Raw genomic sequence first — 26995 nt, forward strand, 5'->3', positions numbered from 1 at the left:
CACCCATCAGAATGACGTATTTTTTTAAGTCAGTTTTCACAAAGTACAAAAAATTCTGTAAACATAGCTATAAATTATATAAAAAATATAAAAACTTTTTACATTTTACTAAATCCTGTCCCAAAATTTACAAAAAAAAATTAATCTGCACACATGTGATAAGCTTGAGTATTATCAAGAGTTTTCATTTACTTTTTTTGTTATTTTGTTTTTTACTCACTTTTTTCCATTTAAACTCATTTGCTAAATGAGAATATTTTGCACTGATCTGTCTTATCTAGGTGAAATATCTGTTACATGTGTGTACTATGTGAAAGTCAAACTAATACTGGAAATTCAGGTAATATTTCAGCAATGTACAGGATAAGAGCACATTATAGTTCGATTTTTGGCAGGATGGCTTAAAGGTAACTCACTCACCTCTTAAGTGCTACCTAACTGTCCTTTCAACTATAAAGGAGTCATGTAATATACCTTATTTGCACAGCAAACATGTTTATCTATACTCAAGTCTATAGTTTTAGCTTAGAGTTAGAGACTGAAGACAGAATGCACATAAGGCAACCATGATTAGTGCTTGTTGCCAAAAGATGGCATCTTAAGATTAGCCTGTGGCAGAAGTATTCTGAACAAGGAATGAGTGGAAGGAAGAGAAGGCAGATGAATCAAAAGAATATCCCCCCCTCCTCACTATGCACATACACTGTCCTTTTTTCTTTACCATTATACAATCACTTGCTGCAAACAAGTCAAGTTAGCAATAATGTTTAGTATCATTGAATCAATAGTGGTGATCAAAATTTTCCAGAATTTAATATACAGCAATGCATAAAATAAAGGTGTTGCAATATTAATATGCATTATTAGTACAATATCTGAAAGCATCTCATAAATTGGTCCCTCAATATGCTGTATCTATTCTTGCAAGACTGTAGTTACATGCAGAAATGCCTTTCAATTTTTGTAACCCAAAATATTTACACAACTTGTATATTAGTTTTGGAATTTTTCAATGACACATGGTAGCGAGAGATACTGTAGCTTACTTATTACAGTTGTGCTCGGCACAGACTCTGGGAGCTGTGTGTTTGATAAAAGTTTATTGGAATCAATCATTTCCTCGGAAGTAGGTAATGGCTCTAGTTTTGGAGGAGGATGGAGATGCAACTTGTGTTGTTGTTGCTGCTGCTGTTGCAATGCTTTATCATTGTCTGGCCCTGGTTCCTCTTTTTCCTTGACACTCAGCTCCTGCCGAAGATCTGAAAAGAAAACAGTTTGGTTTGACATCCACAAAACCTTCTATTATTTTTTAAAACCAAATAAAATGTAGATACTGCAATTCCATCAGAAATGTTCAGCTGGAAAAAATAAAGGTAGTGTCTTCATTTCCTACCACAATTTTAATTTCATCTTTGTGCTTTTTTTTTTTTTAAACACGTCGGTCGTCTCCCACCGAGGCAGGGTGACCCAGAAAGAAAGAAAACCCCCCAAAAAAGAAAATACTTTCATCATCATTCAACACTTTCACTTCACTCATAAGTAATTATCTTTGCAGAGGCACTCAACGACAGTTCAGAAGAAAAAGAGGAAGGTATGGGAATCATTTGAAATAGTATATAAATAGCAATACTAAACTCAATTTTAACTTCCAGTCTTAAAGTTTCCAATTTTGTTTACAGTATTAACAATTATTTAACTTAAAAATGCAATGATCTGTACAATATTTTACCAAATTCTCTCAAAACTAACTTTTGACAAAATAGGAATTTGCAAAGAAATTAATCATTTTTGAGTGCACACTACAGAGGCTTTCAAATAGTTTGACAAGGTCTTACATTGTAAGCGGTCTATCAGTGATCATTTCTCTGCTCCACAACATAAATAGCTCAAACTCATGATTCAACTGATTATTTTTTTTTATTAACCTTTTGAGAACATTTCAAAGCTATTCTCAGGTGGTGCCACTTTACAATGAATATTATACTGTGCTTCTCCATGGACTTTCAGCATTAAGAAAGATTGTTTGTAACAATTATATTATGTATATCAACCAACACAATAAAAATAATCAATAGATTAAAAACAAATCACTCTGCTGGAGAAAAATTAATAAATTAAAAATGGAGATCAATCAAGTTAATAAGCTAAAAGTTTTTAAAATAGCAAGTTTAATATATTCTACATACTCTAAGAGTATATAGGAAAAAAGGAAATTATTTCCCAGTAAAAGTAGGCCTTAGACAAGGATGTGTGATGTCACCGTGGTTGTTTAATATATTTATAGATGGGGTTGTAAGAGAAGTAAATGCGCGAGTCTTGGCAAGAGGCGTGGAGTTAAAAGATAAAGAATCACACAAAGTGGGAGTTGTCACAGTTGCTCTTTGCTGATGACACTGTGCTCTTGGGAGATTCTGAAGAGAAGTTGCAGAGATTGGTGGATGAATTTGGTAGGGTGTGCAAAAGAAGAAAATTAAAAATGAATACAGGAAAGAGTAAGGTAATGAGGATAACAAAGATTAGGTGATGAAAGATTGGATACCAGATTGGAGGGAGAGAGTATGGAGGAGATGCATGTATTCAGATATTTGGGAGTGGACGTGTCAGCAGATGGGTCTATGAAAGATGAGGTGAATCATAGAATTGATGAGGGGAAAAGGGTGAGTGGTGCACTTAGGAGTCTGTGGAGGCAAAGAACTTCGTCCTTGGAGGCAAAGAGGGGAATGTATGAGAGTATAGTTTTACCAACGCTCTTATATGGGTGTGAAGCATGGGTGATGAATGTTGCAGAAAGGAGAAGGCTGGAGGCAGTGGAGATGTCATGTCTGAGGGCAATGTGTGGTGTGAATATAATGCAGAGAATTCGTAGTTTGGAAGTTAGGAGGAGGTGCGGCATTACCAAAACTGTTGTCCAGAGGGCTGAGGAAGGGGTGTTGAGGTGGTTTGGACATGTAGAGAGAATGGAGCAAAACAGAGTGACTTCAAGAGTGTATCAGTCTGTAGTGGAAGGAAGGCGGGGTAGGGGTCGGCCTAGGAAAGGTTGGAGGGAGGGGGTAAAGGAGGTTTTGTGTGCGAGGGGCTTGGACTTACAGCAGGCATGCGTGAGCGTGTTTGATAGGAGTGAATGGAGACAAATGGTTTTTAATACTTGACATGCTGTTGGAGTGTGAGCAAAGTAACATTTATGAAGGGGTTCAGGGAAACCGGCAGGCCGGACTTGAGTCCTGGAGATGGGAAGTACAGTGCCTGCACTCTGAAGGAGGGGTGTTAATGTTGCAGTTTAAAAACTGTAGTGTAAAGCACCCTTCTGGCAAGACAGTGATGGAGTGAATGATGGTGAAAGTTTTTCTTTTTCAGGCAACCCTGCCTTGGTGGGAATCGGCCAGTGTGATAATAATAATAAAAAAAAGTTTAATGTACAGTGTAACCTCAGTATACGACCAGCTCCCTACTCGAACAAAGCTCAGCACCCAACCAAACAAATATGACCTGAGAGAACTTTGCCGTAAACTATTTCGTGTTCCTTTGCATTTTTTTGGAGTTTTTTTTTTGTATTATAAATAAATCACCATGGGGCCTACAAAGATCAGTGATAACAGCCAACCAAACAGAAAATTGGTTGGGAAGAACTTGTTCAATACTCACGCGGAGCAGCACTTGAACAGCCTTCTGGAATGAATTAAGGTCGCATACCGAGATTCCACTGTACCTGTACCATGTATGAAATATCAGATTGACAAAATTTAAATTTAAAAAATAAAGCACCTGAGGTAAATATAATTTCATACAGCAAGTGTCACAAGCCCCTGTATTTTTTACCTACAGCATCAACAATGTCCAACTCTACAGAGGTAATAATTTCAGCTTCCAATGGTATTTTTATGATTCTCGTTCACCTATTTTCCCATTTGACTTTTGAGTTCCATTTACAGTGGACCCCAGATTAAGTTGTCGTCGGATTAAGTAATAATCGGATTAACCCTTTGACTGCCACAACCCCAAAATCCTGAGGTGTCTCCTGGTGTCGCAAAATATTTGGAAAAAAAAAAAAAAATTTTTTCTTATGAAACGATAGAATCTTTTCTCGATGGTAATGATACCAAAAGTATGAAATTTGATGGAAAACTTTTCCGAATTACGCTCTCGCGAAGTTAATGACCTCGAGGGATATTTACGAATAGGCGATTTTGCACAATGAGCCCTATTTTAAGCTAATTCCATTGTTCCAGTCGACCAAACTCAGTTATTTCTTTAGAACTCCATTTTGTTCTATCGATTGAGTACGAGAAACTGCCCATTTACTGATTTCAAATACCCAATAATGTGGTCAGAAATTGGCAATTTGGCCAATTTTGCACAAATTAAAAAATATGCCAATTTCAAAATAAGGTCCAGAATGAACAATGTGGACATTCCTGGCTCTAAAATAACATTTTCTTTGTTCATGAGTCATGTTTCCAGGCCCCTCTGATATTCTTGCTTTCTATTTTGAATTTTTATTCAAACAAAAAATAAAAGATTTACTGTTACGCGGACTACTGCAATATTGTAATAATTGTATAAATAATGTCAACCCATTCATGACTGCATATTAGAATGGCTAGTTGGACATTTATTGGACAATGACATTTATTTACTCTTGAACATCAGCAAAAATCAAACATTTCCGCTACTTTGAGCTCCATTTCAAGGTCCTTTTCATAGTAAAACCAATCAAAATCACCTCTATTTCTATAATATGTTTTCCATTCTATCAAATGACACCAAGAAAATGAGAATACAACCATAAATACTATACGAAAATACATCTAAAATTCAGCGTTTTAATCCAATAACATGGTCAGTTTTTTTTTTCATTATGCACTGCGTGCTGCAGGATTTTTTTTTTTTATATGGTGTACACTGACCACACAAACTCATTCTCTCACATGTGGGCCTACCAGCTTTCTCCTGCTTGATTTGAAGCCATTAGAATTTTTGAGTATATATACATCAAACACACTGGCTCGTAAGACGTATACATACGGCCGAAACAGTCAAAGGGTTAAGTAACATTCTTGTGTCAAAATATCGGCTCGGTTAATGACACTGAACTCGGTAAAAGTCATTCGTCCTGAACGTGTCCACTCGCCATGAGCAGCCCGGACACTCCATGTACAGCCAGTGTGCCATTGTTTACCAGCCAGTGAGGACGATTCCAGTGCACATGCGATACATTTTGTATTATTCTGTTGTTTTTAGTGCTTATAACTGCAAAATAAGCCACCAGGGGCCCAAATAAAGCTTCTAGTTCCAGTCCTTCGGTAAAGAGGGTGAAAAACACTATAGAACTCAAGAAAAAGTTTGTAGAAAGATATGAAAGTGGTGGTGGTAGAGGGTGGTAGCAATGGCAGTAGTGATGATGGTAGAGGGTGGTAGTGATGGTGGTAGTGATGGTGGTAGTGATGGTGGTAGTGATGGTGGTAGTGATGGTGGTAGTGATGGCAGTAGTGATGGTGGTAGAGGGTGGTAGTATGGGCCAACAGGTCTGTTGCAGTATTCCTGCTTTCTTATGTACACCAGCCAGGGTACTTCCCCACCACACACCAGCCAGGGTACTTCCCCCCCCCCACACACCTGCCAGGGTACTTCCCCACACACACCAGCCAGGGTACTTCCCCACACACATGATTTGATTGGGACTGTGCATGAGTGACTAGAATTATCAAAGCTTATTGCTAGGGAAGCACTGAAAATTGGGTTGGGCAAATACGATTCTGTTAGTGGGATGGTTTGTGAAGGACATGCCTAGTATGGGCCAACAGGCCTGCTGCAGTGTTCCTGCTTTCTTATGTGCAAACATTTATAGATGAACGTCACCCTGACACAGCTGTTGCAGGCCATGCTGGCAACATCTACAATGATAATGTTGTGTCCCATTTTAGGGAAATCTTAAAGAGACATCAGAAACAGAGCTCTCTGGACAAATATTTTATGCAACAGGGGTCCAGTGACTCTCAAGGTGGTCCTAGTGGCATTAAAAACAAAGAAGGGAAGTAACCCCAGATAAGGACTTGGTACCTGAAGTCTTCATGGACTGGGATTCCCCTTCCAAGCAATAGTACACCTCCATCCTCTCCCCTCCTCCCATCTCATCAATCATCAGTAAGTCTTCAATAAAGGTAAGTGTCATTTTAGTAATGTTTTACTCTGCATGTCTCATTGTTTTCTGTGTAAGGAAATGTGGATTTCACATAGAAAAATGATATTGTTTAATACTTTTGGGTGTCTCGAACAGATTAACCCTTTGACTGTCGCAACCCCCAATCCTGAGGTGTCTCCTGGTGTCGCAAAATTTAAAAAAAAAAAATTATTTTTTCTTATGAAATGATAGAGAATCTTTTCCCGATTGTAATGACACCAAAAAAACGAAATTTGATGAAAAACTGACGGAATTATGCTCTCGTGAAGTTAGCGACCTCGGCGCTGTTTACAAATCGGCGATTTCACCCACTTTGAGCCCTATTTTCGGCTAATTCCATTGTTCCAGTCGCCCAAACTCATAGCTATTTCTTTAGAACTCCATTTTTTCTATCGATTTAGTACAAGAAAATGCCCATTTACCGAATTCAACTACCTAATAATGTGGTCAGAAATTTGCAATTTGGCCAATTTCACGAACACTAAAAAATATGACAATTTCAAAAAAAGGTTCAGAATGAACAATGCAGACATTCCTGGCTCTAAAATAAAATTTTCTTTGCTCATCAGTCATGTCTCCAGGCCCCTCTGATATTACTCTTGCTTTCTATTTTGAATTTTTATTCAAACAAATAATAGAAGACTTACTATTATGCAGACTACTGCAATACTGTAATAATTGTATAAATAACATCAACCCATTCATGACTGCATATTAGAATGGCTAGTTGGACATTTATTGGACAATGGCATCATTTGTTTACTTTTGAACATGGGCAAAAATCAAACATTTCCCCTACTTTGAGCTCCATTTCTAGGTTCTTTTTATAGTAAAATCAATCAAAATCACCTCTATTTCTATAATAAGTTTTCCATTCTATCAAATGAGACCAAGAAAACGAGAATACAACCATAAATACTATACGAAAATAGACCACAAAGTCGGCATTTTAATTAAAAAAAAACGGTCAGTTTTTTTTTTCTCATTATGCACTGCGTGCTCCAGGATTTTTTTTATATCTTGCACACTGACCACACAGACCCATTCTCTCACATGTGGGCCTACCAGCTTTCTCCTGCTTGATTTGAAGCCACTAGAATTTATGAGTATATATACGTATATATATATATATATGAGTGAATGAATAGGAGCCTTTGAACCAAGTGAGAGAGTAATTGTGGTAGGGGACCTGAATGCTAAAGTAGGAGAAACTTTTAGAGAGGGTGTGGTAGGTAAGTTTAGGGTGCCAGGTGTAAATGATAATGGGAGCCCTTTGATTGAACTTTGTATAGAAAGGGGTTTAGTTAAAGGTAATATATATTTTAAGAAAAAGAGGATAAATAGGTATACAAGATATGATGCAGGGCGAAATGACAGTAGTTTGTTGGATTATGTATTGGTAGATAAAAGACTGTTGAGTAGACTTCAGGATGTACACGTTTATAGAGGGGCCACAGATATATCAGATCACTTTCTAGTTGTAGCTACACTGAGAGTAAAAGGTAGATGGGATACAAGGAGAATAGAAGCATCAGGGAAGAGAGAGGTGAAGGTTTATAAACTAAAAGAGGAGGCAGTTAGGGTAAGATATAAACAGCTATTGGAGGATAGATGGGCTAATGAGAGCATAGGCAATGGGGTCGAAGAGGTATGGGGTAGGTTTAAAAATGTAGTGTTAGTGTGTTCAGCAGAAGTTTGTGGTTACAGGAAAGTGGGTGTGGGAGGGAAGAGGAGCGATTGGTGGAATGATGATGTAAAGAGTAGTAAAGGAGAAAAAGTTAGCATATGAGAAGTTTTTACAAAGTAGAAGTGATGCAAGGAGGGAAAAGTATATGGAGAAAAAGAGAGAGGTTAAGAGAGTGGTGAAGCAATGTAAAAAGAGAGCAAATGAGAGAGTGGGTGAGTTGTTAACAAATTTTGTTGAAAATAAGAAAAAGTTTTGGAGTGAGATTAACAAGTTAAGAAAGCCTAGAGAACAAATGGATTTGTCAGTTAAAAATAGGAGAGGAGAGTTATTAAATGGAGAGTTAGAGGTATTGGGAAGATGGAGGGAATATTTTGAGGAATTGTTAAATGTTGATGAAGATAGGGAAGCTGTGATTTTGTGTATAGGGCAAGGAGGAATAACATCTTGTAGGAGTGAGGAAGAGCCAGTTGTGAGTGTGGGGGAAGTTCGTGAGGCAGTAGGTAAAATGAAAGGGGGTAAGGCAGCCGGGATAGATGGGATAAAGATAGAAATGTTAAAAGCAGGTGGGGATATAGTTTTGGAGTGGTTGGTGCAATTATTTAATAAATGTATGGAAGAGGGTAAGGTACCTAGGGATTGGCAGAGAGCATGCATAGTTCCTTTGTATAAAGGCAAAGGGGATAAAAGAGAGTGCAAAAATTATAGGGGGAGAAGTCTGTTGAGTATACCTGGTAAAGTGTATGGTAGAGTTATTATTGAAAGAATTAAGAGTAAGACGGAGAATAGGATAGCAGATGAACAGGGAGGCTTTAGGAAATGTAGGGGGTGTGTGGACCAGATATTTACTGTGAAACATATAAGTGAACAGTATTTAGATAAGGCTAAAGAGGTCTTTGTGGCATGTATGGATTTGGAAAAGGCATATGACAGGGTGGATAGGGGGGCAATGTGGCAGATGTTGCAGGTGTATGGTGTAGGAGGTTGTTACTTGAAAGCAGTGAAGAGTTTTTACGAGGATAGTGAGGCTCAAGTTAGATTATGTAGGAAAGAGGGAAATTATTTCCTAGTAAAAGTAGGCCTTAGACAAGGATGTGTGATGTCACCGTGGTTGTTTAATATATTTATAGATGGGGTTGTAAGAGAAGTAAATGCGAGGGTCTTGGCAAGAGGCGTGGAGTTAAAAGATAAAGAATCACACACAAAGTGGGAGTTGTCACAGCTGCTCTTTGCTGATGACACTGTGCTCTTGGGAGATTCTGAAGAGAAGTTGCAGAGATTGGTGGATGAATTTGGTAGGGTGTGCAAAAGAAGAAAATTAAAGGTGAATACAGGAAAGAGTAAGGTTATGAGGATAACAAACAGATTAGGTGATGAAAGATTGGATATCAGATTGGAGGGAGAGAGTATGGAGGAGGTGAATGTATTCAGATATTTGGGAGTGGACGTGTCAGCGGATGGGTCTATGAAAGATGAGGTGAATCATAGAATTGATGAGGGGAAAAGGGTGAGTGGTGCACTTAGGAGTCTGTGGAGACAAAGAACTTTGTCCTTGGAGGCAAAGAGGGGAATGTATGAGAGTATAGTTTTACCAACGCTCTTATATGGGTGTGTAGCATGGGTGATAAATGTTGCAGCAAGGAGAAGGCTGGAGGCAGTGGAGCTGTCATGTCTGAGGGCAAAGTGTAGTGTGAATATAATGCAGAGAATTCGTAGTTTGGAAGTTAGGAGGAGGTGCGGGATTACCAAAACTGTTGTCCAGAGGGCTGAGGAAGGGTTGTTGAGGTGGTTCAGACATGTAGAGAGAATGGAGCGAAACAGAATGACTTCAAGAGTGTATCAGTCTGTAGTGGAAGGAAGGCGGGGTAGGGGTCGGCCTAGGAAAGTTTGGAGGGAGGGGGTAAAGGAGGTTTTGTGTGCGAGGGGCTTGGACTTCCAGCAGGCATGCGTGAGCATGTTTGATAGGAGTGAATGGAGACAAATGGTTTTTAATACTTGATGTGCTGTTGGAGTGTGAGCAAAGTAACATTTATGAAGGGGTTCAGGGAAACCGGCAGGCCGGACTTGAGTCCTGGAGATGGGAAGTACAGTGCCTGCACTCTGAAGGAGGGGTGTTAATGTTGCAGTTTAAAAACTGTAGTGTAAAGCACCTTTCTGGCAAGACAGTGATGGAGTGAATGAAGGTGAAAGTTTTTCTTTTTTGGGCCACCCTGCCTTGGTGGGAATCGGCCAGTGTGATAATAAAAGAAATATACGTCAAACATGGTACCTCGTAAGACGTATATATACGGCCGCGACAGTCAAAGGGTTAATTGGATTTCCATTATTTCTCACGAGGAAAATTAATTCAGATTACGTCAGATTCAGTACAAGTCTCTCTCTCTGGAACGGATTAATTACGTTATCCGGGGGTCCACTGTAGTTGTGTTATCCACCTTATACTGAATACCATGACAACTTTTCTAAAGCTTAAAATAAACTAACCCTTTAACTGTTTACACCGTATTAATACATCTTACGTGCCACTGTTTCTGACGTATCTATACGCTTAAATTCTAGCGGCCTCAAATCAAGCAGGAAAAGCCTGGTACGCCTACACGAGAGAGAATGTGTCTCAGTGGTGGGTGTGCACCCTGTGAAAAAAAATCTGGGACTCAGTGGTGCATTGCAGGAGCGCCATCTTGTTAGTCCATTTTCACCATGCCTCGCGGTCGGAAGTACCTCACTCCTCGGCGGATTGGAGGTCTTTTGTTCCCAAGTGATAGCTCTAACAGCGATGAAAGTATCAGTGACTGAATTCCAGGGTTTTCAAGTGAGTGTGACCGAAAAAAGTGCCCGGGATAACGTAATTAGTGATGAAAACCCAGATGACCCACAACCTTCCACCTCTGGTGCTGGGCCGGCTTGTTCATGTTCATGTTCACCTGTACCAGGGCAAAAGAGGAAACTATTTGGCCATGTACAAGACCCAGATGTTAGCAGTGAACGTGATAGTGATTTCAAGGTTATTGACAGCAGTTCTAGTTGTGACAGTGAAGGTGAAAATTCCCCAGTGAAACGGCAGTATGTACGTCGTAGCATGCGGTCTGGTAGTGTTTCATATGCTGTTCCAAGGGGAAGGAGTAACTCTGGGAACACATCCCGTGGCTCTACACCAAGGCCTGATAGTGAAGATGACGATATTGTTACGATGGGTATCAATGATTTGAGTGAGGCAGCAGGTAGTGGTGGTGATAGTGATGGTGGCATGACCCACGTACCCACGTGGCACCAGCAGCGGGCCACGCTACTACCCACGCTGCTGACTCTGCACAACAAAACCAGCCTCACCCATCCCCACACTCCCACAACCTACACAACCACAACCTGCACAACCACAACCACGGTACAATATCCAGAACCCACCAGCAGACCGCATCTGGGATTGGCAGGAAGGTGACAAGTTTGTTCCCAGTCCCCATGGCTTTGATGAAACACAAAGTGGAATAAAGCCATCATGTCCACTTGGGAACAATGCTAGTGAACTGGAATGCTTTGAGTTTTTCTTTGATGAACCCCTGGTGGACATCATTGTCAGGGAAACCAACACATACTATGAGTACACCATGGCAAATGCAATTCTCTCACCAAGATCACGGCTACACCAGTGGAAGGACACAACTGTGGCTGAGATGTACTTGTTTTTTGCCACAATAATGCTTATGCCACATGTTTATAAGCACACTGTCACCACATACTGGACAACAGAACGCCTGATTTCAACACCAAGTTTTAGTGACATTATAGGTGTCAATCGTTTCTTGATACTGTTACGCATGTTACACTTTTCAGACAAAACCAGGCCTGACAAAAGCGACAGGTTATATAAGATCAGAAATGTGTTCATGTACATGAAACAAAAGTGCTGCATGTATTTTTATCCCCTCAGGAAACTTGTTATTGACGAGTCTGATTTTTTTCAAAGGAAGACTCGCATTCAAGCAATATGTACCAAGCAAGAGGAAACGCTTTGGTATAAAGTTATTTGTACTGTGTGATTGCAGAAGTGGTCTAGTTTTGGATATCATTGTGTACACTGGCAGTACTACTTCGAGAGATACCATGAAGTTATTGGGTATCTCTGGTGATGTGGTTAGAACAATGATGGAACCATATCTTGGCAAGGGGCATGTTATTTACTGATGACTGGTACACAAGCCCCTTACTCAGTGATTTCTTGCGAGTGAACTTGACAGACGTGTGTGGCACAGTGCGTGGTAATCGTAAACATATGCCAAGGTTCAACGCTGGCACTCGCAGAGGTGAGGTGCAAGCCTTTGCTGCCAATGACATGGCATTTTGGTGGCATGACAAACGTGATGTCACATTGTTGACATCAGTTCACTGAAATGAAATGGCACACACTGGCAGGCAGAACAGAGACACCAATGAACCCATTCTAAAGCCTGCAGCTGTCATGGACTACAACATCAATATGAGCTTAGTGGACAAATGTGACATGCAGATTGGGTTTGCAGATTGTGTACGCAAGAGTTATAAGTGGTATATAAAACCTTTTTTCCATTTTGTTGATATCTCCATGCTAAATGCTTATAACAAAGTTGAGGACCAACAAAACACCAAAATATGGTGATTTTTGTTTGTCAGTCATCAGACAAATAATCGCCAAGTACCAGGGAACAATACTTGCAATAGACCAGCACCCACGAAATTACCAACACACGCCATCTCGTTTCAGGCCTGGTGATCACTACCCTATACTACTGCCTCCTACTGCTTCCAAGAAAAATGCTCAGAAGAGGTGTTTTGTAAGTGGACATACCACAAAACGCCCACAAACACGCAGACACTCGTTTTATGTGTGAGGAGTGTTAACCCTTTGAGGGTTTTCGTCGTACTAGTACGTCTTACGCGTAGGGTTTTTTGACGTACTAGTACTCATAAATTCTAGCGGCCTCAAATCTAGTGGGAGAAAGCTGGTAGGCCTTCATATGAAAGAATGGGTCTATGTGGTCAGTGTGCAGTCTAAAAAAAATCCTGCAGCAAACAGTGCATAATGAGAAAAAAAAAACTTTGACCATTTTTTTTGAATAAATCAGCGACTTTGCAGTGTATTTTCGTATGGTATTTATTGTTGTATTCTAGTTTTCTTGGTCTCATTTTATAGAATGGAAGACATATTACAGAAATTGAGATGATTTTGACTGGTTTTACAAAGAAAGGTGCCTTGAAATTGAGCTCAAAGTAGCAGAAATGTTCGATTTTTACCAAACTTCAAAAGTAAACGAATCGTGCCAAGCGTGCAATACACGTCAACTGGTGAGTCTAATATTCTTTCACAAGTGCACCAATAATATTTATACCATTTTTTACACTAATGCAGTAGTCTGCATAACAGTAAATCTTATATTTTTTGTGAAAATAAAAATTCAAAGTGGAAAGCAAAAGAATATAAGAGGGGCCTTGAGACGTGACTAATGACTAGAGGATATGTCATTTTAGTGCCAGGAATGTCTTTCTTGTTTATTCTGGACCCTATTTGGAAATTGGCATCTTTTGAAATTTGTGTGAAATTGGCAAAATTGCTAAATTCTGACCACTGTACTGGATAGTTGAATTTCATAAATGAGTGGTTTCTTGCACCCATTCGATAGAAAAAATGGAGTTCTAGCGAAATATTCATGTTTTTTGTCGACTAGTACAGTGAAATTGGCCGAAAATGGGGCTCAAAGTGGGCAAAATCGCCGATGCGTAAACATCGCCGAGACCGCTAACTTTGCGAGAGCATAATTCCGTAAGTTTTCTATCAAATTTCAAACTTTTGGTGTCTTTATGATCGGGAAAAGATTCTCTATCTTTTCATAAGAAAAAATAATTTTTTTTTTTTTTTAAATTTGGCCGACCCTGAGAACGAGTTTCGGAGAGGGCCTGTCGACCCTCAAAGGGTTAAGTGCCCCTCTGCATATACCCATGTTTCAAAGAGTTCCACAAGCTGCAGCAGTTCTAGGAACGTGTTCAGTGACTGTACATATGTATATATATTATGGAACAATAGTAATAAACAATGTTTTGTATTGTTTGTTTGTGTAAACAACTTTCATAAACTAATAGTGATGAAGTTTGTTCAGCGATTGTGTTGTAAACAATAAGTGTATATTTGAACAATGCACCTTACGTTGGTCTCACAGGCCACGTAAGTTACTTGGAAAAGAAAAATATTGGAAAACTCAAGAAACTTTCTAACTAGAGTAAATAAAAGAATACCGGGTGGGCGGCAGTCGCCACTGTTGCCATACGCAGCTCAATTTTGGCGAACTTTGCACCTCTATATCTCGGTAAGTACTGATGGCAAAAAATTTTTTTTTAGACTTAAAACACTCAGTAAAATAATCCTAACATTTTCATAAGAAAAAATAATTTTTTTTTTTTAAATTTTGCAACATAGAATGACAGTTTCAGAGTGGGGCCTGCGACAGTCAAAGGGTTAATTTCCTAGTGAAGGGAAGTATTTTAACAAAGGACAGATGGGGGTTAAAGCAAAACGCCCCTTAACAATTTAAATTGTAGGAAATAACCTGCTTAAAAATGGTTAAATACAAATTAAATATTCTACAAGTTTCTGGTACATAATCCCTCATCCCCCACCCACATGAAAAATTTAATGTAGTTTTTAATATTTTAGTTATAAGCTAAAAAAAAAAAAAGTATTAGCAAGAGGAGCCCTCACCTCTTGCTTCATCCTTCAGTCGCTGTACTGTCACCTTCAGATCCTCCTTTTCATCCAGCTCAGACTCCAAAAAGGCATTGCGCTCTATGGCTAAATTCAGCCGAGCCTCAAAGTCTTCTAATGATGTTAATGTCGCTCTGAGAAAAAAAAAAAAAAGCTCATAAAACAAAAAATTCTTACATTTACACACTATGAGCATGGTTCTGCTCCTGTAACAATCAACAGGTAGTCATAAACACAAATGTTAAAAACTTAATGTAAAACAACAATGAAAAGAAAAACAACTTTGTTGGAATTTCAATTCTTGTACAAATTTACATTATACAGTTCAGTAATTCAAACTTTTTTGGGCCAAGACCCAAAATTACACACACAACACCACAAACACACACACCACAAACACACACACACACCACAAAACACACACACCACAAACACCACACCACAAACAACACACACACACACACACACACACACACACACACACACGACACACACTGTAAGCAAAATCAATCATGTACATCATCCCAAGCAGCATTTCACAATCATTAGAAACCCAATTACCCCAGTTGAGATACTAATGTTAAGATTTAGAGAACCATCTGGTCTAGATTTTGAACTTCCTATGTGGGTAGGGGAATGCTGCTACTTATCAAAGCAGCAGATTCTTAGTTTAGGTTATATGGTTAAATACGTTAACTTCAAAGTCCACAAGTTGAGGAAAGTACGGTACTGTAATGTAGCTAAGATAAGCAAATGGTAGTAATGAGTGACAGAATTGTATGAACATGTAGAAAATGCCTGACAAGAGAACAGTGAGAAAACAGCCAAAACACAAAAAATAAACCCCGACAAATATTGTAGTAGGTTGGTAGACAGCAACCACCCAGGGAAATACTACCATCCTGCCAGATGTCTGTGAAACAAAAACCTGTAACTGTTTTGCATGATGGTAGGATTGCTGGTTTCTTTTTCTGTCTCATAAACACGCTAGATAACAGGGATATCTTGCGACTCCTACTTACACTTTGGTCACACTTCACAGACACGCACATGCATATATATATATACATACATCTAGGTTTTTCTCCTTTTTCTAAATAGCTCTTGTTCTTTTTTATTTCTTCTATTGTCCATGGGGAAGTGGAAAAGAATCTTTCCTCCGTAAGCCATGCGTGTCGTATGAGGCGACTAAAATGCCGGGAGCAATGGGCTAGTAACCCCTTCTCCTGTATACATTTACTAAAAAAGAGAAGAAAAACTTTATAAAACTGGGATGCTTAAATGTGCGTGGATGTAGTGCGGATGACAAGAAACAGATGATTGCTGATGTTATGAATGAAAAGAAGTTGGATGTCCTGGCTCTAAGCGAAACAAAGCTGAAGGGGGTAGGAGAGTTTCAGTGGGGGGAAATAAATGGGATTAAATCTGGAGTATCTGAGAGAGTTAGAGCAAAGGAAGGGGTAGCAGTAATGTTAAATGATCAATTATGGAAGGAGAAAAGAGAATATGAATGTGTAAATTCAAGAATTATGTGGATTAAAGTAAAGGTTGGATGCGAGAAGTGGGTCATAATAAGCGTGTATGCACCTGGAGAAGAGAGGAATGCAGAGGAGAGAGAGAGATTTTGGGAGATGTTAAGTGAATGTATAGGAGCCTTTGAACCAAGTGAGAGAGTAATTGTGGTAGGGGACCTGAATGCTAAAGTAGGAGAAACTTTTAGAGAGGGTGTGGTAGGTAAGTTTGGGGTGCCAGGTGTAAATGATAATAGGAGCCCTTTGATTGAACTTTGTATAGAAAGGGGTTTAGTTATAGGTAATACATATTTTAAGAAAAAGAGGATAAATAAGTATACACGATATGATGTAGGGCGAAATGACAGTAGTTTGTTGGATTATGTATTGGTAGATAAAAGACTGTTGAGTAGACTTCAGGATGTACATGTTTATAGAGGGGCCACAGATATATCAGATCACTTTCTAGTTGTAGCTACACAGAGTAAAAGGTAGATGGGATACAAGGAGAATAGAAGCATCAGGGAAGAGAGAGGTGAAGGTTTATAAACTAAAAGATGAGGCAGTTAGGGTAAGATATAAACAGCTATTGGAGGATAGATGGGCTAATGAGAGCATAGGCAATGGGGTCGAAGAGGTATGGGGTAGGTTTAAAAATGTAGTGTTAGAGTGTTCAGCAGAAGTTTGTGGTTACAGGAAAGTGGGTGCAGGAGGGAAGAGGAGCGATTGGTGGAATGATGATGTAAAGAGAGTAGTAAGGGAGAAAAAGTTAGCATATGAGAAGTTTTTACAAAGTAGAAGTGATGCAAGGAGGGAAGAGTATATGGAGAAAAAGAGAGAGGTTAAGAGAGTGGTGAAGCAATGTAAAAAGAGAGCAAATGAGAGAGTGGGTGAGATGTTATCAACAAATTTTGTTGAAAATAAGAAAAAGTTTTGGAGTGAGATTAACAAGTTAAGAAAGCCTAGAGAACAAATGGATTTGTCAGTTAAAAATAGGAGAGGAGAGTTATTAAATGGAGAGTTAGAGGTATTGGGAAGATGGAGGGAATATTTTGAGGAATTGTTAAATGTTGATGAAGATAGGGAAGCTGTGATTTCGTGTATAGGGCAAGGAGGAATAACATCTTGTAGGAGTGAGGAAGAGCCAGTTGTGAGTGTGGGGGAAGTTCGTGAGGCAGTAGGTAAAATGAAAGGGGGTAAGGCAGCCGGGATAGATGGGATAAAGATAGAAATGTTAAAAGCAGGTGGGGATATAGTTTTGGAGTGGTTGGTGCAATTATTTAATAAATGTATGGAAGAGGGTAAGGTACCTAGGGATTGGCAGAGAGCATGCATAGTTCCTTTGTATAAAGGCAAAGGGGATAAAAGAGAGTGCAAAAATTATAGGGGGAGAAGTCTGTTGAGTGTACATGGTAAAGTGTATGGTAGAGTTATAATTGAAAGAATTAAGAGTAAGACGGAGAATAGGATAGCAGATGAACAAGGAGGCTTTAGGAAAGGTAGGGGGTGTGTGGACCAGGTGTTTACAGTGAAACATATAAGTGAACAGTAATTAGATAAGGCTAAAGAGGTCTTTGTGGCATTTATGGATTTGGAAAAGGCGTATGACAGGGTGGATAGGGGGGCAATGTGGCAGATGTTGCAAGTGTATGGTGTAGGAGGTAGGTTACTGAAAGCAGTGAAGAGTTTTTACAAGGATAGTGAGGCTCAAGTTAGAGTATGTAGGAAAGAGGGAAACTTTTTCCCAGTAAAAGTAGGCCTTAGACAAGGATGTGTGATGTCACCGTGGTTGTTTAATATATTTATAGATGGGGTTGTAAGAGAAGTAAATGCGAGGGTCTTGGCAAGAGGCGTGGAGTTAAAAGATAAAGAATCACACACAAAGTGGGAGTTGTCACAGCTGCTCTTTGCTGATGACACTGTGCTCTTGGGAGATTCTGAAGAGAAGCTGCAGAGATTGGTGGATGAATTTGGTAGGGTGTGCAAAAGAAGAAAATTAAAGGTGAATACAGGAAAGAGTAAGGTTATGAGGATAACAAAAAGATTAGGTGATGAAAGATTGAATATCAGATTGGAGGGAGAGAGTATGGAGGAGGTGAACGTATTCAGATATTTGGGAGTGGACGTGTCAGCGGATGGGTCTATGAAAGATGAGGTGAATCATAGAATTGATGAGGGAAAAAGAGTGAGTGGTGCACTTAGGAGTCTGTGGAGACAAAGAACTTTGTCCTTGGAGGCAAAGAGGGGAATGTATGAGAGTATAGTTTTACCAACGCTCTTATATGGGTGTGAAGCGTGGGTGATGAATGTTGCAGTGAGGAGAAGGCTGGAGGCAGTGGAGATGTCATGTCTGAGGGCAATGTGTGGTGTGAATATAATGCAGAGAATTCGTAGTTTGGAAGTTAGGAGGAGGTGCGGGATTACCAAAACTGTTGTCCAGAGGGCTGAGGAAGGGTTGTTGAGGTGGTTCGGACATGTAGAGAGAATGGAGCGAAACAGAATGACTTCAAGAGTGTATCAGTCTGTAGTGGAAGGAAGGCGGGGTAGGGGTCGGCCTAGGAAGGGTTGGAGGGAGGGGGTAAAGGAGGTTTTGTGTGCGAGGGGCTTGGAGTTCCAGCAGGCATGCGTGAGCGTGTTTGATAGGAGTGAATGGAGACAAATGGTTTTTAATACTTGACGTGCTGTTGGAGTGTGAGCAAAGTAACATTTATGAAGGGATTCAGGGAAACCGGCAGGCCGGACTTGAGTCTTGGAGATGGGAAGTACAGTGCCTGCACTCTGAAGGAGGGGTGTTAATGTTGCAGTTTAAAAACTGTAGTGTAAAGCACCCTTCTGGCAAGACAGTGATGGAGTGAATGATGGTGAAAGTTTTTCTTTTTCGGGCCACCCTGCCTTGGTGGGAATCGGCCAGTGTGATAATAATAAAAAAAAAAAAAAATATTGTGCATCTTTACCACAAATAATTTTTAAAAAATGCATGGATACAGACATCACTAAATAAATTACAGTCCTATGAATAATGATTAACCCTTTGACTGTCACAACCCCCAATCCTGAGGTGTCTCCTGGTGTCGCAAAATTTAAAAAAAAAAAAAATTTTCTTCTTATGAAATGATAGAGAATCTTTTCCCGATTGTAATGACACCAAAAAAAACGAAATTTGATGGAAAACTGACGGAATTATGCTCTTGCGAAGTTAGCGACCTCGGCGCTCTTTACAAATCGGCGATTTCGCCCACTTTGAGCCCTCTTTTCGGCTAATTCCATTGTTCCAGTCGCCCAAACTCATAGCTATTTCTTTAGAACTCCATTTTTTCTATCGATTGAGTACAAGAAACTGCCCATTTACCGATTTCAACTACCTAATAATGCGGTCAGAAATTTGCAATTTGGCCAATTTCACGAAAACTAAAAAAATATGACAATTTCAAAATAAGGTCCAGAATGAACAATGCAGACATTCCTGGCTCTAAAATAACATTTTTTTTGTTCATCAGTCACGTCTCCAGGCCCCTCTGATATTACTCTTGCTTTCTATTTTGAATTTTTATTCAAACAAAAAATAGAAGACTTACTATTATGCAGACTACTGCAATACTGTAATAATTGTATAAATAACATCAACCCATTCATAACTGCATATTAGAATGGCTAGTTGGACATTTTTTGGACAATGGCATCATTTGTTTACTTTTGAACATTGGCAAAAATCAAACATTTCCCCTACTTTGAGCTCCATTTCTAGGTTCTTTTTATAGTAAAATCAATCAAAATCACCTCTATTTCTATAATATGTTTTCCATTCTATCAAATGAGACCAAGAAAACGAGAATACAATCATAAATACTATATGAAAATACACCACAAAGTCGGCATTTTAATTAAAAAAACGGTCAGTTTTTTTTTCTCATTATGCACTGCATGCTCCAGGATTTTTTTTATATGGTGTACACTGACCACACAGACCCATTCTCTCACATGTGGGCCTACCAGCTTTCTCCTGCTTGATTTGAAGCCGCTAGAATTTATGAGTATACAGTGGACCCCCGCTTAACGATCACCTCCCAATGCGACCAATTATGTAAGTGTAGTTATGTAAGTGCATTTGTACGTGTATGTTTGGGGGTCTGAAATAGACTAATCTACTTCACAATATTCCTTATGGGAACAAATTCGGTCAGTACTGGCACCTGAACATACTTCTGGAATGAAAAAATTTCGTTAACCGGGGGTCCACTGTACATACGTCAAACACAGTACCTCGTAAGACGTATATATACGGCCGTGACAGTCAAAGGGTTAAATACTCTAGAATTTTTTAAAGAGCCTGCCCAAATTGCCTCACTGTACATATATATGAAGAGAGAGAAATGATAATATCCCTTCCACTTTACTACAACAATACAAAAGATACTGTATAATAGAATCTCACTTGTCATTATTTAATTTACTACACAAAAAATAATTATCATTATTAACACTAAATAAATCTGATAATTCTGTGTACAGCGATGTGTCGCTTAATAATGGGGATACTTTCTGAGAAATGTGTCAAGTGATTTTGTCACTGTGTGAACATCATAGATCAATGGTATAGCCTACTGTTCCTAGTCTACAAACCTTAGGAGACATGACGAACAAAGCAAGAGATTAAAGGAGACATGACGAACAAAGCAAGAGATTAAATCAAGTACAAGGGAAAATGATAAGTTGAAAGAGTACACTCTAGAATAATGATAAAAACACAGTACAGTGGAACCTCAGTTGTTGACAAACAAATCAGTTTTTGAAAGAGGAATTAGAGAAGAAAATGTCCTGGTTTGCATACATTCTCTTGGTTGTTGACCGACAATGCGAACAGCTTGGATCATGTGCTCACAGAATGAGCACTGGACAATGAGTCGACAGCATGGGGGTAATGCGTCTTCCAGGACCATTCAGTCAGCATGGAAGAAATTGTGGCCTGACTTTGTGGTAGCCAGGGATTTTCAAGGCACTGAAGATGAGCCTGAGCTGGTACAGGATAGTGCGTCCCTGGGAAAGACCTTGGGCCTAGAGGTGACCAAGATGATGTAGAGGAGCTGGAGGAGGAGCACAGAACTGAACTCACCACAGAAGAACTTCTAGAAGGAGCAGCAACAGACTGCAGCGGAGAAGCTGTCATCAGAGAAAGAGGGAAGGGATGATGTTCCTATAGCACTTGTCAAGGAAATGTGCTAAATGGCATGAAGTGCAGGAGTTTGCTGAAAAATACCATCCAAAGCAGTGGCCATCCATCTTTCTAACATGTACAGTGACAGTGTAATGTCTCAATTTAGATAAGTGTTGAAATGGAGCCTGAAACAAAACTCCCTGGACAGGTTTTTAGTGAGAAAGAACCAGAGAGCCAGAACAAGGTGTTATTGGTGAAAAGAGACAAAGATGAGAAGCATCAGAAGGACAGTTGCCCGACATATTAATAGGCGACTCTCCTTCCAAGCAGTAACAATCCCCTGCTCTCCTCCACCTCCTGCTCCCAGTATGCCATTAGCTCTCCTCTGACAGGTAAGTTTTCATTTATTGTACAGTATTTCAGTTAAAGCTGCTTTTAGTATTCATTTTTAGTTGTATGTAGTAGTTAGTACATTTTTAATAAATTATTTCTGTATTGTCATTTGGGGTCTGGAATGGATTAATTCTATTTACATTATTCTTTATGGGAAAAATGGCTTTGGTTGTCATCCATTTTGGTTGTCGAATCAACATCTGGAACGAATTAAATTTGACAACCAAGATTCCACTGTACAGTTAATCCATAAACCAGTAACACACGTGCTACACTATGACGGCTACGATGTCACTAGGCAACAGGAATTTTTCAGCTCCATTATAATCTTACGGCACCACTGATGTGCGCGCAGTCTATCGCTGACCAAAATGTCGTTATGAAGTGAATGACTGTATTCTGAAATTGAATCTCTTAAAATCTGAATTTAAAAAAATGACATGTATTAAGTTTTTCTATATTAAAAATCATGCACCCATGCTCTTTTGCATTCATGTGAAGGAATGATATACACATGCAGTTTCAACTTCAATAAGAACAGTCAAACCCCTTTCTTTCTATGAAAGCAATGGCAGTAAATACATTACCTTTTAGATCTTTCTAAATCATCATTCTTTTGTTCTAATTCTCTGATATAGCGTGTGAGGTCATCTTTTATATTTTTTATGTCTGCCAACTCAGTTTGTAGGCTATTAATCTCCCCATTGAACTCGCTGTATTGGCGCTCAAGTCGTTCCTGTAAAGAAAATTTTTGCTAAAACTTATTTCATATAATCATAAATTTGAAAACTAGAATACTTTTGAATAAAATAGCTATTAAAACCATACAACTCTTGAACTGCAGCATAGTAGACTTTTTGACTTCATTGGTTAAAATATTGTACCGTTAAGTACACACAGAATATTATATAAACGAATGAAAGAATATGCAACTTATATACTGTAGTACAAGACTATAGATATATTGCCCGACTAGTTTCTCAGTCTATTCTAAGTTAGGTACTATATGCTTTGCAATATTCAATAAAAACCCTATAATACAGGTAAACAACATACACTTTACAATGTTCAGCATAAGGCCTCTATGCTAGTTATACAAAATAGCCTCTGCAATACTGACTTAAAACACCCACACACTATAGGTACTGTGCAGAAAACTATTTCTAATATTCTGGAAAGATTACCCCTACCTGCAGTCACTGCCCCAGCAGCCTATCCCAGACCAGATTTTGCACATGACTGCCTGATCAATCAGAATATGTGAAACTGTTGGCCCACATATCCAGCACAGCCTGGTTGAACTGCCATTTGGCAAGATGGCAGTCCAATTTCCTCAAGCAGGTGCAATTAGGAAAAAAAATATTTAAAAAATCTAAAAAAAAAAATTCTTACAGAAAGATCAAATTTAACTCTTGCCACATTTTGGTGCAATCCACTCGTTCAAGATACGAGCCACTGATCAGTCAATTTTTTGCTCCGAGTTACAAGCCAGCTTCCTCAACCCATTACCTGCACACCTTGCTTGTTTATCTATGATTTCATGCTATAATTCCATGGAAATTATCCTCTTTTTCTTCTAAGCAGTGTCCTTTACACTAACTTTCTTAGGACCCATGGTTAAAAAAAAGAAATTTGGCAAAAATAACTGCACAAAATGCAAGCAAACAAGAGAAATACTCCCACAGTGAGGTAAACAGTGGCTGCTCCAACTAGTGTTCTGAAGCTCCTCTTATTATTTTTATATTATTATTATTATTAGATTAGGGAATTGGATCTCTGCTCCAGTTCCCTAAATTAATAATAATAATAATAATAATAATAATAATAATAATAATAATTATAAAAATAATAATTATAAAATTAATAATAATAATAAGAGGAGCTTTAGTTCCCTAAATTAACTGTCCAAACGTAGATCTACTTTCTCTTGCCCAAAAAAAGACGACACGAGTCCTGCCGCTTGCAGAAGTGTTGCCGATATACCTTTTTTTCTCGTTTTTATATTTTATATAATTTTTATGTTCTGATAATTACTATTTATAGAAGTTCTTGTGATCTGATAGCCAATCTTTGTTCTGACACTAGTATTAGGTACTGAAATAGTACTCAAATAGTCACAAACTGACAGGTGAACATTTCCACCTACCTTAGTCACATACTATTGTCTAGAAATATGCACATATTATTTATGGGCCCCAGCAATGTTTTGGATACACAGGAGTATATAATAATAATAATAATAATAATAATAATAATAATAATAATAATAATAATAACAATAATAATAATAACAATAATAATAATAATAATAGTAGTAAGTTCCCTTGAAGCATGTAACAGTGTGTCACTTGTCTTGTCTTATCACTCCACTGCTGACAATGGTGACATTTGATGAGCTAGTCTCATCACTCCACTAATGACAGTGGTGATATTTGATGAGCCTTCGCTTTGTTTTCATTGCTACACAAACATGTCTGAATCTGTCTGTCTAACTCTCTGTCTGTGCATCTGCCTGTGTGTTTCTGTCTGCTTGCCTCTCTTGTCTCAGAGTTGTTCATTAACCAACTGGTATTACACACGATAACTATCTACAAGCACAGTATAGCACTTTGTCTGGATTTTTGAGGTTATCCTAGGTAATTTACACTCTGTATAATTGTATTTACATATGCGTTCCTGTGAGAGAGAGAGACAGAGACAAAGAGATAGACAGAAATAGATACAGACAGATGGAGATAGACACAGCCAATCAGCCAGCCAGCTGCTGGCTAGCCTGCCAAAATTACAGTTCCAGAATTGTTTCTTTTTACTTAGGGCATAGGTTATAGGACATTCTGACAGGATGACACTTTTCTCTTAAAAGGGGTGTGTTAATACACATGATATCAGTGAATCCTTGGTGTTTGCCGTGCTGTTTGCTCTAGCTGGCACTCAATTGAACTGGTGCTCTCACAAGGTACTAAGTGGTCCCAGATTTTTTTTAATACTGCACACACCGAGGGTTAAGACCCATTCTATGCTGACCAGGCATCTTAGGCCAATCATTCCAAATTTGGAGGCAGGAAAAATAAAATGTAGATCTACGTTTGGAGCACTAGAGGTAAGAAACGTTTGGACAGTTAGTGGGTTAATAATAATAATAATTATACTTAATAGTACATAATAATAGTAATTAATAATAATAATAATTAATAATACATAAGAGTACATAATAATAATAATAAAGAATTATACTTCAGAATACTGCCACTAGGTGTCTCACGAATGCTAAAATATCCAATAGGGAGTGCACGTATTTGCCTCGCTGTGGGAGGATTTCTCTCGTGCTTATTTGCATTTTTTCTTTTTTACAGTAATTTGGCCAAATTTCTTTTTTTTAGCCATGAGTCCTAAGAAAATAAGTGGAAAGGACAGTGCTGAGAAGAAAAAGAGGATGATGTCAATTGAATTAAAGCATGAAATCATAGATAATCATAAAGTGTAAGAGTTGTGGACTTAGCCAGGCAATACCAGCGTAGTACATCTATGATATGTGATAAAACAAACTGTATCAGTTAGTTCAGCGATAAAGTGTAGCATTAAGAGTGTACCAAGTAAGTTAAGCGATTAAGTGATAGAAAACTGATGAAACGAAACTAACTCCTCCAATGTTGTTGGAGGTTTATAGGGCCAATGACATCATATGCCACACTGCCTCTCTCGCCCTCAACCTTTGTCACCATCTCTGTTCCAAGTGTGTAAGCACTTTATATAAACAATTTATTTCTTTACATTCTTTAGTATTATGTTTCATGTTTTTATACAATATGTCTCATTTATAAATACACTGTTTAAGTGTTTTCCTTAGGAAACTAGTGATCTACTGCAGTTAGCCTCACAAAAAACTCTGTTTTCTCTTATAATAAGAGCATGGGAAAGTGCTATAATCAGAGGGAGAGGAAACGGACACTGCCGCCGCTGCCTCTGCCACCATCACATGCCATATTATGGCCTATTTTATTCATTCTAGAGTATATATCATACTTCTGTGTTAATTATATTGTTTATTATGTCATATTAGAAGAATTATGATTAACCAATAAGCCACAGAGTTGATATTAGCGTCATATTCAGGTATTTTGTCCTGCCTCAAGAGAGCAGGAATTCCGCTGGAACGGATTAATGGCATTTCATTTAATTTAAATGAGAAAAAGCGATTTGATATACGAGCAAATTGGGTTACGAGCTAGGTCACAGAACGGATTAAACTTGTAAGTCGAGGTTCCACTGTATATTTGATGATGCAATAACACTGTACAGCCTCTCCTCATTTAGCGACGTACTCGTTTTCTGACGACTCAGACTTACAACGGGCTTTCTGACTATTATGGTAACTTAAATAATGTACAGTGGAACTCTGAGTTTCAGCCATAATCCGTTCCAGGAGCTAGGCCTAAAGTTGAAACGGCCTAAAGTCGAAGCAATATTTCCCATAAGAAATAATGTAAATCCAATTAATCCATTCCAGACCCACAAAAATATTCAAAAAAATACATGCACAAAACAATTATAAACACTTTCTTCTTTCAACAAACCGGCTGTATCCCACCGAGGCAGGGTGGCCCAAAAAGAAAAACAAAAGTTCCTTTTTAAATTTAGTAATTTATATAGGAGAAGGGGTTACTAGCCCCATGCTCCTGGCATTTTAGTCGCCTCTTACAACACGCATGGCTCACGGAGAAAATTATGTTCCACTTCCCCATGAAGATAAGAGAAAATAAACAAGAACTAGAAAGAAAATAGAAGAAAACCCAGAGGGGTGTGTATATATATGCTTGTAGATGTATGTGTAGTGTGACCTAAGTGTAAGTAGAAGTAACAAGACGTACCTGAAATCTTGCATGTTCATGAGACAGAAAAGACGCCAGCAATCCTACCATCATGTAAAACAATTACAGGCGTTCGTTTTACACTCACTTGGCAGGACGGTAGTACCTCCCTGGGCAGTTGCTGTCTACCAACCTACTACCTAGGAATTATAAATACATATAGTATGGAAGAGGGTAAGGTACCTAGGGATTGGCAGAGAGCATGCATAGTTCCTTTGTATAAAGGCAAAGGGGATAAAAGAGTGCAAAAGTTATAGGGGGATAAGTCTGTTGAGTATACCTGGCAAAGTGTATGGTAGAGTTATTATTGGAAGAATTAAGAGTAAGACGGAGAATAGGATAGCAGATGAACAAGGAGGCTTTAGGAAAGGTAGGGGGTGTGTGGACCAGGTGTTTACAGTGAAACATATTAGTGAACAGTATTTAGATAAGGCTAAAGAGGTCTTTGTGGCATTTATGGATTTGGAAAAGGCGTATGA

The 26995-nt window shown here is 38.7% G+C and overlaps 1 protein-coding gene across 1 annotated transcript in view; it reads right to left on the reverse strand.

Moving 5' to 3' along the window:
- LOC128685273 (nuclear distribution protein nudE-like 1) overlaps window positions 1-23263 on the reverse strand; it is a 140977-nt gene extending 117714 nt beyond the window's left edge. The window contains exons 1-4 of the mRNA XM_070082743.1: window positions 23249-23263; window positions 22236-22402; window positions 14590-14726; window positions 1047-1259 (exon numbers count right to left, since the gene is read on the reverse strand). Of these exons, the coding sequence (XP_069938844.1) occupies window positions 1047-1259; window positions 14590-14726; window positions 22236-22402; window positions 23249-23263 (532 nt within the window). The remainder of the gene's footprint in view (window positions 1-1046; window positions 1260-14589; window positions 14727-22235; window positions 22403-23248) is intronic.
- Window positions 23264-26995: the final 3732 nt, after the last annotated feature.

This window comes from Cherax quadricarinatus, chromosome 8 (assembly GCF_038502225.1).
Source record: "Cherax quadricarinatus isolate ZL_2023a chromosome 8, ASM3850222v1, whole genome shotgun sequence".
NCBI lineage: Eukaryota > Metazoa > Arthropoda > Malacostraca > Decapoda > Parastacidae > Cherax > Cherax quadricarinatus.